At 45.2% G+C, this 13,490-nt stretch overlaps 1 protein-coding gene across 1 annotated transcript in view; it reads left to right on the top strand.

Annotated features, from left to right (window-relative positions):
- The window catches only part of TBC1D2 (TBC1 domain family member 2), a 43,224-nt gene that overhangs the window by 3,455 nt on the left and 26,279 nt on the right, over window positions 1–13,490 (top strand). Inside the window, exon 3 of the mRNA XM_016223029.2 lies at window positions 5,726–5,873. Within this exon, the coding sequence (XP_016078515.2) occupies window positions 5,726–5,873 (148 nt within the window). The remainder of the gene's footprint in view (window positions 1–5,725; window positions 5,874–13,490) is intronic.

Here is a 13,490-nt window from a genome sequence, read left to right as displayed (position 1 = left end):
CAGTTAACAGGGAAGCCAAATGGATGAGGGCAGGACTGTGGTCAAATACATCCCAGACCTCCACACCCGGCTGTTTTACGTGTCCCAAACTGAGCTCATCTGCCCTGGGCCCTTCTCCCCGTTTTCCTTCCCTCATTGAGTCTTCCCATTTACCCAGTTGCTCCAATAATCAGGAGCCTCCCAGTCTCTTCCTGGATGTCAGCTAGCCAGGCCAGTCAGTCACCAGTGCTGGCCATGTCTCCCTGTGGCCCCCCTTCACTGACGTCGCCTTAGGTCATGCCTCAGCTTTTTAGAGAGAGTGGAAGGGAAGGAGAGAGAGAGAAACATAGATGTGAGAGAGACACAGCGATTGGTTGTCTCCCACATGCGTCCCAGCTGGGGCCAGGGATGGAGCCTGCAACCGAGGTACGTGCTCTTGGCCAGAATCAAACCCAGGACCCTTCAGTCCGTAGACCGATGTACTAACCACTGAGCCAAACTGGCTAGGGCCATGCCTCAGCTGTTAGCTAGAAAATCATAGCAGCCTCCTCTCTGATGTCCCCATGTCCCAGCCTGCCACTCCGACCATCCTCCTCACTGTAGCCAGTGAGCTTTCTAAAATGAAAGCCTGAGCCCCCACTTCCCTTTCCTGGCTCACCATGTCCCAGGCCCAGTCCCAGCTTCTTAGCACCATACTCACTCCTTCTGGTCTCATCTCTGCTTGCCTCATGCTTTACCCTTCAGCAGCACCAGAGGCACCTCTGCTCTCTTCTTGGCCTGGCAAATGCCTGCTTATTCTAGATGGCCACACTTTAGTGTCACCTCCCACTCTTGCCAACCTCCTCTTGGAAGCCTGCTGGGACTTTGTCAGCTGGGCTCTATATAGAGTCCTTAACACTTTCAGACGATTTTGAGACCTGTCACATTGTGTTCTAATTAAAGTGTCCTTCTCAATCTCTGCCTCTTTGCCCTAAAGGGTGGGGGCTGTGTCTTTGTCACCTGTGTCCCCAGTACCTGGTGCCCTGCCTGGGACAGAGGATATTTGTTGAGTGAGTGTCTGAGTAAATACATTGAATTTTATAATTAAATGAGAAGAATGTAAAGCCTTTAGCATAATGCCAGGCACATAGTTAGTGCTCCATACATGGCAATTTTCCTAATGATATTATTATATGTGTACGTGTACACTATTACTATTACAACTATGTCTTTTTTTTTTTTCCTCACCTAAGGATTTTTTTCCCATTGCTTCTCAGAGAGAGTGGAGGGGGGAGAGAGAGAAAGAAAGAGAGAATCATTGATGTGAGAGAAACACATCAATTGGTTGCCTCCCGCACGTGCCCCGACTGGGGCGGGGGCTCTAGCCTACAACCGAGGTACGTGCCCTTGGCAGGAATTAAACCTGGGACCCTTCGGTCCACAGGCTAATGCTCTAACCACCAATCCAAATTGGCTAGGGGTGATAATTGCCTCTTTTTATTGCTAATAATCATCAGTAATTTCTTCTGAGAACATTCTGGGTGTTTTATGCTTGTAAGGGCTTTCTTTGGGGAAGGGTGTATTTATTTTTGCTTCTATACTTTTGCTCCACCCTCACTCCCCACCTCCCAGGGAGCGAAACAACCCTGGCTGTGCTGAAAACTACAGCCTGAGTTAACACAAATCCCTATCAGCCTCAGACCAGAAACATCGAGAGGCCCTCCCCGACTTGAAATGGGAAGAACCGGTTATCAAAAGAGTAGCTGTGGGATCCTGCTAGTTCACCTCCTGTGCCGAACCCTTTCCAACTTTTTGAATTCTGTGGCTTTGGTTCAGCACACTCTGCGGGCCTCTTCTGGGCCTGCTGTGGGCATGGAGACACGGGAGTGGTTGTCGTGACCAGGGCACCAGTCTCCCAAGGAGGACACTGGGGAGATGCAAGAAACAGGCATGTGTGCTTCTGCTCTGAAGCCTTTCCCATCCTGCAGCAAGACCTCACCCTTCCGGACCCAGTGCCCCTGTGAAACCTTCCCAGCTGACCCAGAAAGACATTGCTGGAGTCTTGAGCAAGCTGGCAGGCCGTGGATTGGCAGGCTGCCCCAACCTCTCCAGTCTCTGCCCTTTCTGGGAAGAAGCAGGAGCCTGCTACCAGGGCAGTGAAACCTACTGACTCATGTCTGACTGAGTCACAGATATTGTCTTGTCCAGTGTCAGGATTGCCTTTGAGCAGCGGCAAGGCATGTTCTCTACAGCTTTTAAGCATTCACACCTTAATTTTATATTTTACCTAAACGTTGGTTTCCACAAAGCCAAGAAGGATCAAGGGGAAGCCAACAGATTGATAATGACATATTGCCAAAGTGGAACACATCTTACAAAGCACTTTTATAAATGTTTATCATCATGAAAATATGCACACCACTTACACTGCTGTAACTCTTAACATGCATCCTCTATCTAGTCATCACAACAGTTTTATGAGATAGTTACTGTTACTCCCATTTTACAGAAGAGGAAACTGAGAGTCCAAGAGGCCACGGGTCCTGTCCAAGGTCATACAGTAAGAAAATGTCAGTGCTGAAATTTGAACCCTAGTCTGCAGACTCACACCCCCCATCCTCAAGCTGAGGAGGCAACTGGCCATGTGTTCAGGCCCCTCCAGGAAACCAGTGACCTGCTGGCCAAAGCCCTTTTTGTTAGGCGATGACTTCTTCCTACTGGTGATAGGACAGCCTCTACGGTTCAGTCAAAATGAGAATTATAGGTAAATGCTGCTGAAAATTCTTCAGGTGGCCAACCTCACTCGGTACTTCTCCAGGCTGGAGAGAGGCCCAGAGGCCCCAGACCAGAGTCTTGGATCAGTCCTGTTTTCTGCAGGAAGTGCTAACCTTCACTGTGGCATCACCATCATGTGGCTCTTATCCTTTGGAAACTCCTTGCCCCTTCCTGGCCATCCCTCCCTCCTTGGAACTGTGCTTGTCAAGTAGGCTACTGTAATAAGGAAATGTAAGGAACTATGTTGAATCCATGGCTCTGCTAGCAGCTGTGGGAGCTTAGCCACAAAATTCACCCTCTCTGAACTGCTGTTTCCTCATTGGTGAAACCAACCAGTGGAGACATTTACCCCCAGGACATAGTTCTGTGTGGCCTCAGTAGATCTAGAGCCACAAGTGGAAGTTAAAGGAAAACAGATATTGGCAGTTAGGGAAGAACTTGCCAAGACATTAAAACCTTAGATAGTAAATTTTTTGTTTGTTAAAGTATTGATAAACAAGGAAACCTTAATTATTTTGAATCAGCCCAAATTCTGCATCAAAGACTACTTTGAAAATTGTGCTTCCGTAGTATGGGGATTTATGGTTTTCTAAACATTTTCATATATGTACTTTAATTCTGAAGAATACAGTGCAGAGTGGCCTTCCAGTTTTAAAAATATGGGACCTGAAGCCAAAAGAGAAAAAGTGATCAGCCCAGTCACAGTGCCCTCCCAGGAGAAACGTGGGTTAACCTCAGGTCTTCCAATTCCACAGCTGTAGCCCTTTCTAGCCAAGCAGGTTTCTTCAGGCTCCTGCTGAAACCTCCAGGGGGCTCTGCCATTCTAGCCGGATGAGACCCCTTCTTAGCCACCCCCATCCCGTTTGTCCTTATTGGCTCCTTCTTCTGAATGTTTCTGGGTCCCTTCTGGCATCCTCAACTCTGGCTCTGGAAACCCTTGCTACTACCTGTACTTCCACAGCTGGATCCTCCCTCACTACTTCTGCAGGTCCAAATCACCTCCAGCCCTCCAGGCCCAGCTCCAGTGCCCTTCCTCTAGGAAGTCTTCCTGACTTGAATTGGAAGAAATCTGTCTCCACCTCCCAGAACTCCCCGCACTTTGGCCTGCCCTCCAGCTTCCCACCCAATGTTCTTAAATTGTGTATGTTTTTCCTGCTTCTGAAGCTGGGAGCTTCCTATGCCTTTGAATGTCTCACTTTCTCCAGCCCCACCTGGAAACCTCAGGGTAGACGCCCAAACTTCTGAGAAAATAAATTGAAGGGAGGAACTCAAAAGAATGAGTGGGTATGGCCAAGTACTAGGCAGCGTGACGGATCTGAAGGAGCCTCCTAGGGATTAACAAATGTGTTATTTGCCAAGTTTGATTGCAAAGTTTATTTTCGAGTAGATTGAACAACTCTCCCTGGCATGTTCTTGCAGATGCAGTGCAAGAGTAAATTCCTCTACCCCTGCATTTTCACCCTCTCAGTAAGAGGGCTCCAAGTGAAATGTGTCTGCTGCCCTGCGGGTCTCAGGGCTGCCTGGTCAAGATCATACCATCCTCTAAGTGGCCTTCGCTCTCTTCCACTTTTTGTAACACTCAAAACTAACTTCTGAATATTTCGCCTCCTCTCTTTTATACTCAAATAATATTAAGGAAGGTTTCATTAGCCTTGAAACCTTCCTTAATATTAAACCTTTAAAGTACTCACTGTATAAGAATCACTGTTTAAGCAAAACATTTGAAAAACACAGAAAAGTAGCCATAAGCCTATCACCCAGAGACAACCAGTGTTAACATTATGCTATGACTTTCCGCCTGCTTTTTATTTAAATGTATTTCTGATCAGATAACAATGCAAAACGCTTTACTTTGCTTTTTGGTATTCAGCATTGTGGCCCTAAAATATCCCTGTAGTGTAAAATCTCTTTATTAACATTTACTTTTGATGAATATATATTATTTTTCTGTTTATAAAAGTAGCCCATGTTTACTATAGAAAATTGGGGTGGGGGGGAGTAAACTATAATGAGTAGTCTGCTCATTTTTAATCCCATCATGCAGTTCTGACCGCCATTAAGACTTCAAAATATTTCTTTGGGACTTTTCCTATACAATTAAAAAAAATTTTTTTAATTTATCTTTATTGTTGAAAGCATTACAGATATCCCCTTTTCTCCCCCCCTCCCCATTGATCCCTTCCGCCCTGCTCCTGCCCCCTCCCCAGGCCTTCCCTGCACTATTGTCTATGTTCACGGGCAATGCATATATGCTTGTAAGTTCATTGGTTAATCTCTTCTTGCCCCCCACCCCCCTTCCCTCTGAAATACGTCATCAATCTGTTGCATACTTCATTGTCTCTGGATCTTTTTTGTTCATCAGTTTATTTTGTTCATTAGATTCCACTTATAAGTGAGATCATGTGACACTTGTCTTTCTCTGACTGGCTTATTTCACTTAGCATAATGTTCTCCAGGTCCCTCCATGCTGTCTCAAAGGATAAAAGACCCTATACATTTTTTTATCTGGCTTTTTCAACCTAATACTAGGTCCTGTGTTCTTAAGCATTCTTCTTTAGCATCGTTTTAAATTGCTGAGTAAAACACCATTGTCCCAAGGCATCATGATGTATTTAACTTTTCCCTAGATCTTGACATTATTATCAGTTTGAGTCTAAACAGTGCTGGGATGAGCCTCTTGGCTCATAAAGCTGTCTGCATTTCAAACAATTTCTTTAGGGTGGATTCTCAGATGTAGAAATATTTGCAGTTCGGCATATTTTTAATGGGTTACTAGGATGGCTGTTTCAGCAAAATGCATTATTTACTGGTTGCAGAACATTCGGTATACCACCTGCTTCATGGCTGCTGTTAACCCACAAGGAAGACTTGCTAAGGCAGCTCACCGACTCCCACCTGCTCCCAGTCAGAGCTGAGCCCATAGTACCCACCTGTCTGGTCTTTCCAAGTATAGTGACCCGGGTGGGTGATTTCCCTTTTCTTTGTTCCCCAGAGCAAGAGGAGGCAGAGCTGGAGGAGTTCCTGTGCCCTGTGAAAACGCCCACTGGACTTGTGGGTGTGGCAGCTGCCTTGCAGCCAGTCCCTGCCATGTCCTTGGCCCTTCAGAATATTTCCCTCAAGCACCTGGGAACTGAAATACAGTAAGTGCTAGTGGGGCTAGGGGCTGGCCAAGCTGTAGGCAGCCCCTTCTTCAGTCAGAGCCTAACTGTGATCTGGGGTGATTCCCAGCAGGGAGGTGGGCCTGGGGCAAGGGCTAGGGGCTTTATTTTCAATTCACGCCATTACTTTAAAATATTACATTTATTGTTCTGATTTTGAAAGTATCACATGTTCTTTGTAGGAAATTAGAAACATCTTGAAAGGTATAAATTTAACATTATCCATAATCCTATCACCCAGACAAGCATTCTTAGCATTTCGTGTGTCTCTTTCCTCCTCATTTTCTGTACACACATGCATAACTGAGATCATGCCAAATGTAATATGGTGATAGCTTTATAAGTATCTACATGTGTCAAACACATCAAATAATTCACGTTTAATGTGTAATTTATTGTATGTCCATATTTTAGCTACTTCTTTATTTAACAGTGGATTATATATACAATTTTCCATTGGCATGCTTTGTTTTAAGTAGTTTATAAGGAGATAGCAATATGGCCTGGGCTTTGGAGTCAAGCTGCCTGCATTTATATCCTGGCTCCACCAGTGATGGGTTCTGGTATCCTGGGCAAGTTGTTTGATTTCTCTGTGCTGCACTTAAATTGTTAGTAAATTTACAATTCAGCAGTGCCATGTAAGATTAGTGCAGGAGTTAAATGGTTAATGCATGTAAACTTAATAAACTTAATAAACACAGGGTGGGGCAAAAGTAGGTTTGCATGGAAAATAATACAATAATTTATAAATAATAATACAGAAATAAACTCTTTCATGTACTCACAACTGTAAACCTACTTTTACCCCACCCTATATTATCCATGCTACTATTGTTGCTCTTAACTGAAGGAGTGGACGCTTTGAGGAATGGAAACTATATCCAATTCTGATCCTGTTTGGGTGCATATTTTCTGTGAGGAGTTCAGACAGACTGGACCTCTTAGAAAGCAGACTAGAATGTTCCCTGGACTTGGATAGAGACTGAGGCACAGCATTTCCCTCTGTCAGCTTCAGTGTTTAAATTTGCTTGGGTAACTAGAAGGGTACTGATGCTGTTCCCAGGACAGAAGCAGGTTTTAGGGAAAAGACAATGAGTGTTCTTTAGGGCCTGGAGATAGACTAACCAACAGGCACTGCCTAGAGGAACCTGGAACTCAGGAGAGAGAGCTGAGCTAGAGAGAGACTTAGGGAGTATGGGGTAAGGTTGAGCCCCCGAGCCCCTCAGTGTGATGGACAAAGAGGGTGTGCTGCTGGGGAGCTTCTCTCAGTAGGAGCTGGAGAGAATTGGGAGGTTTGAGGGGGCCTGAGAAGTTCAGCCATCCAACCAGTACATGCTGTACCCAGAGTGGTCTCACCAAGATTAAATCAGGTCTGTGCCTGGTGAAGGCCACAAACAACAGAAGTGGAACAGAGAGCATGCAGAGACCAAGAAAGGAAGTAAGTTTCTAGGGATTCATCAGTTACCTCCCTCCTGACACTTGCAGTAACCCACAGAAAATGCAAGGGATCATTGCAAGTGTCCTGGGGATAGCCTAGTGAGATCAGAATTGCCCTAGTCTCCTGCACTCCTTTGTCCTGGATGGTCTCAGAGCTGGCAGTTGAATCTGCCATGAGCCCAGGTCATAGTCTGGGGAAGGGAGTAAGGGAACTTCCAGAGCACCATGCTGGGTACTTTATACTCTCATTGACTTGTCTGGACAGCCCTGTGAAGTGGTATCATAACAGTTATCAGGCTATAGAGTCAGACATCCAGGTCTGATGCTCAGCCCCACCACTTACCACCTCTGTGGCTTTGGTTACTCAGCCTTTCTGAACCTCAGTTCTCCTTTCTGTACAATGGAGGTGATAACAGTACTTACTCCACTGGGCTGTTGTGAGGATTAAATGCGCTGAATGCGTGGGTGTGAGGATTAAATGAGTTCTACTGCTAGTGTTCAGCTTAGAGCCTGGTCCGTGAAGGGCCACATTGTTTGTTGCGAATATGTTCATCATCGCCACTGCAGATGAGGGGACCCAGGCTCAGAGAGGATAAATGGCTTGCCCAAGGTTTTCTTTCCAGAATAAGCCTCTATGATCATTACCTTTATGCTAGCCAGGCCTTTCAGACCTGGAGCTAAACCTACACGGAAAATGATCTATGAACTGCTCCAACTCAAGTAATAAATTTATGAAATGGAGATGCTTCCTCCAAGCACAATAGTTTGGCTGGATAGTGGCCACCTGTGTCTGTAGTTAGTGAGCTCCCCATCCCCAGAGGAGATGTGGGCTAGAGCTTAGAAGACCCTTTACTGCCCTGAGGTTTCTATGCCTCTCACATCCCAGGGCTGACTATTTGTGAACTCCTAGACATGTTGGGGAAGCTGCATTTCCTGGGCAAAGGGAAGTGTGGGCAGCAATGGCGGTGACCCCAACCAGCCAGTTCCTCTCGCTATAGGGATGTGTCCAAGTCAAGTGGCTTGTGGTTTGTGAGATACATTATAATGGGGCTCAGTACAGGACCCAGCACAAAGTAATACTCAGTAAATAGTGGCCCTAATGGCCTCATCTTTCTTAGTTTTTAGTATGACTACTACCCTTTATTTTTACATGGGGAAAATAAGAACTGGGAAGGGCAAGTGACTAGCCCAAGGAGTTGAGCTCCTTAAAATAGGACCTTAGTAATAACAGAGTAAAAGGAGTCAGAGACCAAATTTCAAAGTCAGGTATTGGGAGTACTGACTTCTAATTTCTTCTCTGTTCTTAATTTAACTGATTAGTTTCTCCATTAAAGTAAAATCTCATTTTTATTTTGGACCCAACTATACCAAGAAACTGGATTTTCTTTTAAAGATAAGTTTCAGATTAAATATTCTTTGAAAAAAATCAACAAACTTGACAAACCTTTAGCTAGACAGACCAAGAAAAGGCATAAATAATAGTCAGTTACTAACATCAAGAACAAAAGAGGGAACAATACTACCAACCTTACAGAAATAATAGGATTATAAAGGAATACTATGAACAATTATATGCCAACAAATTAGATAACTTCAATGAAATAGACAAATTCCTAGAAAGACACAAATTACTAACACTGACTCAAGGAGAAATAAAAAATCTAAATAGACCTGTAACATGTAAAGAGATTGAATTAGTAATCAAAAAACTACCAACAAAAGTAAACAAAAACACCTAGGGCCAAATAACTTCACTGGTGAATTCTACCAAACATTTAAAAAATAATTTATACCAATTCTTTACAAACTCTTCCCCCACATAAAAGAAGAGGGGGGAACACTTCCCAGTACATTCTATAACGTCAGTTACCCTGATACCAAAACCAAACAAAGATATTACAACAACAAATAGGGAGGAGAAACAAGATGGGGGCGTAGGTAATAGCTGCACCCACCGCCTGCCAAAACCACATCAAAATTACAACTAAAATACAGAACCACTCAGAGCCTCCTGAAATCTGGCTGAACAGAAGCCCCACAACCAGGGAGCTGAAGAAGCACTGAGAGCGGTAGGAGGGGCGGAGACACAGGGACGCGGGTGGATCCGGGCTGAAATCATGGAGACACGGCCGCAGGCCCACACCCGGTGCCGCGGTTGAAACCTGGGAGGGAATCTCGGCGGTGGAGGTTTCCCGGAGGAGGGAGGGTTCCCATCCCCACAGCAGGCCCTCAGCCCAGGGCTCCAGGCCGGGAAGAGACGTCCCCACAACTTCAGGCTGTGAAACCAGCGGGGACTGTCCCTGAGGGTCGAGGAGGCTGTGGGAGCCCCAACAGCTCCTCTTAAGGGCCCGCGCATGGACTCACTCAGACGCTCCCTCGGAGCCCAGCACCAGGCAGCAGCCTGAAAGGACCTGGGACACTCGGGGAGGAACTAACCTGCCTGAGATCCGGGCGAGAGGTGGAGGGGCGGCTTCCTCCCAGGAAGAAGAGCCGGCAGAGGCGATGGCTCCTGTGGCGAGTCCGCCCCGCACGCAGCCGGCAAGCAGGTGCCATATTTGAATAGCCAGCACCTGACTCACACCTTTGGCCCCGTCCGTGATTCCCGGAGGCCCTGCCCCTCCCCACCTGCAGCTCATCCAGGCCATTTCTGTGCAAGTGGCCTCTCGAGCCTCATGCTTAGGACTTTCCTAAAATCTCTCAAACAAGCAACAGCGTGCCCCATACAGCTTGATAAGTGGCCCCAGGCCTGGCACTAGCAGCAGCCTGCATTGGCTCATAGCTTGGCCTCTCCTGGACACCTCCAAGCCCAGCACAAGTAGCAGCCAACTATGGTTTGCTGTGTAGCTCATGCTGGGTGGCCCTGGGCAAGGCACTGGCACAGGCTGACTTTGCACCTCCCGGGAGGCCCCAGAGACAGCGCACCTGGTGGTCAGACTCGACAACGCTGGATTACAACCCTAGCACATCCACGAGTGACACACTCAAGGGGCGCACTTGTTGAACACCAAAGCTCCACTGAAGTAAATCCTGATCCATAAGACTGTCTCCAGCACAGCAGCTCTTTGGCTGTAGTTGCATCTGGTCCTCACAGCCGATTGGCCTGGGGGTCAGTTCCTCCCAGGGATGCCAACAGCAACCAAGGCTCAACTACAACAGGACAGTGCACACAGCCCACACGGGAGCACCTAGAAGGCCCAGCTCAGGTGACTGGGGAGGCTGAGCCACTGGACTCTACAGGACACCTACTACACAAAGCCACTCTACCAATTCCAGGAGACACAGCAGCTCTACCTAATACATAGAAACAAACACCTGGAAGCAGCCAAAATGTGGAGGCAAAGAAACATGTCACAAAGGAAAGAACAGAAGAAATCTCTAGAAAAGGAACTAAATGAAATAGATGCAAGCAAACAGAGAGTTCAGAATAATGGTTATAAGGATGTTTAAGCAGGCTGTTAGGGAAATAACCGAGAAAACCAATAACATAATAAATTACCAATTTGAAATGAATAATTTACATGGAATCAACACGAACTGAAATGAAGAATAATTTACATGGAATCAACAGTAGAGTAGAGGACACTGAGACTCAAATCAGCAATTTGGAACATGAGGAAACAAAAAACACCCAACCAGAAGAGCAAAAAGAAAAAAGAATCCAGAAATATGAAGATAGTATAAGGAGCCTCTGGGACAACTTCAAGAGGCCCAACATTCATATTATTGGGGTGCCAGAAGGGGAAGAAAGAGACTAAGGAATTGAAAACCTATTTGAAAAAATAATTACAGAAAACTTCCCCTATCTGGGGAAAGAAATAGACTTACAAGTACAGGAAGCACAGAGGGTCCCAAAAAAGAGGAACCCAAAGAGGCCCACAGCAAGACACATCATAATTAAATGCCAAAGGTTAAAGACAAAGAGAGAATCTTAAAAGCAGCAAGAGAAAAGCAGTTAGTTACCTACAAGGGGCACCCATACGACTGTCAGCTGATTTCTCAACAGAAACTTTGCAGGGTAGAAGGGAGTGGCAAGAAATATTCAAAGTGATGAAAAACATGGAACTACAACCAAGATTGCTCTACCCAGCAAAGCTATCATTTAGAATTGAAGGTCAGATAAAGAGCTTCTCAGACAAGGAAAAGCTAAAGGAGTTCATCACCACCAGCCCAGCACTACAGGAAATGTTGAAGGGTCTTCTTTAAGAAGAAGCTAATGAACAAAAGAATCTGACGAACTAAATAGATCCAGAGACATTGACGCATGCAACAGACGATCATATTTCAGAGGAAAGAGGGAAGAGGGGTGGAGGGTGGGAAGAGATTAACCAAAGAAGTTATATGCATAACCCATGGACACAGTTAATAATGGGATGAAGGCCTGGGAAGGGGGTGGGAGGGAAGTGGAGGGGATCAGTTGGGGGGGGGGGGAATGGGATACCTGTAATACTCTCAACAATAAAGATAAATTTAAAAAGTAAAAAAAAAAAAAGATATTACAAATTACTTTGGAATACCCAGAGCCTTCACCTATAATTTTTTTGTGTTAATTTTGCCAGCAGGCATGTTTTTTCTAACTCACCTCTTCACAGAGGATATGGATTTTTCAGAGTTCCATCTTTATGTAAAATTTCATTTTCAACCCTACACTTTGTGTGGGTCCAAACCTTGTTTTCTTTCCCTTGCAACCAAGGCTCTAGGTTTTTGATATCAACAGGTGATTCCTGATCACAAGAAAAAAAATTGTAACTATGTGCAGTGATGGATGTTAACTAGATTTATTGTGATCATTTCACAGTGTATACATCTATTAAATAAATATGTTGTATACCTGAAACAAATGTTATCATAACTCATTAAAAAAAAAAAAAAAAAGTTGATCCCTGAACAGATTTATATCCTAGTCAACTCTCACAACAATAATGCTGCAAACACACACTTCAGAATTCAGTGCCGTATAATAAGCATTTATTTCGCACCCATCTGAGTTCAGCTGATACGGGCTAAGTGCACCGGGTCATGACTCTAAGCTACTGCTAAGACCTAGTTCTTCTCCACGTATTTCTCATCTTCGTGGACCAGCAGCTACCTGAGGCAGGCTTCTCAAGAGTGGCAGCCCCGCCAGCGAGCATAGCTTAAGCCTGTGTTTACATTACATCTGCTAACATCCCTTTGGTCAAAGGAAGTCACATGGCCATGCCCAAAGTCGAGAGGAGGAGGGGAAGGCACTCTGTTCCCATGGAGGGGGGAGACGGAGTGAACACTAGCATACCTTGTTTTGTTACACTTCTCACACAGATATTGCATTTTTTACCAGTTAAAATTTTGTGGTAACCTACAAGTCTATCAGCACCAATTTTTCATCAGGCTCTGCATTTTTTAGCAGTAAGGTTTTGGGGATTTTTTTAAATCCTCACCCAAGGATATTTTTCTGTTGCTTTTCAGAGAGAGTGGAAGGGAGAGAGAGAGAGAAACATCGATGTGAGAGAGGCACATCGATTGGTTGCCTCCTACACGCTCCTCAACCGGGCCGGGATCTAGCCTGAAACCCAGGTATGTGCCCTTGACCGAAATCAAACCCAAGACCCTTCAGTAGCTTGCTCTAACCACTGAGCAAGCTGGCTAGGGCAGCCATAAGGTTTTGTGTGTTTTTTTTAAATATGTCTTTATTGATTTCAGAGAGAGGAAGGGAGAGGGAGAAAGAGAGAAACATCAGTGATGAGAGTCATTGATTGGCTGCCTCCTGCATGCCCCTCACTGGGGATCGAGCCCACAACTGTCATGTGCCCTTTTTCATGTTTAGTACCTACAGATTTCCTTTCCTGGGAATTCAGCAAAATGTTTTTGAAATATGTTCTGTATTTATCTAGCATCTAGGTGTTTTGGAATAAGGGTTTTTCAGAGTAGTTTGTTCCCCATATTGTTAAAAGTCTGCATAGCACATCGGGATGATCTAGCAGAGCCAGTATTCTGCTCAGATATACAGACTTTCACCACCTCTTTTTTGACCACCCTCTTGCTGCCCTTAAATAAATGACCTCCTAGTGCAGCGTTTTCTAATTGTTGACATGACCACAGTGGGAAATGGCTCAGTACACACACAGATATTTTAAAAAATATTAACCCTCTCTAAGTGGGGTACAGTGTCATGTTTTCCATCTTGCT

The sequence above is a fragment of the Miniopterus natalensis genome, chromosome 12 (genome assembly GCF_054644295.1).
Source record: "Miniopterus natalensis isolate mMinNat1 chromosome 12, mMinNat1.hap1, whole genome shotgun sequence".
NCBI classification, from domain to species: Eukaryota; Metazoa; Chordata; class Mammalia; order Chiroptera; family Miniopteridae; genus Miniopterus; species Miniopterus natalensis.
The sequence above is the reverse complement of the archived record's forward strand: the minus strand, read 5'-3'. Positions and strand labels throughout refer to the sequence as shown.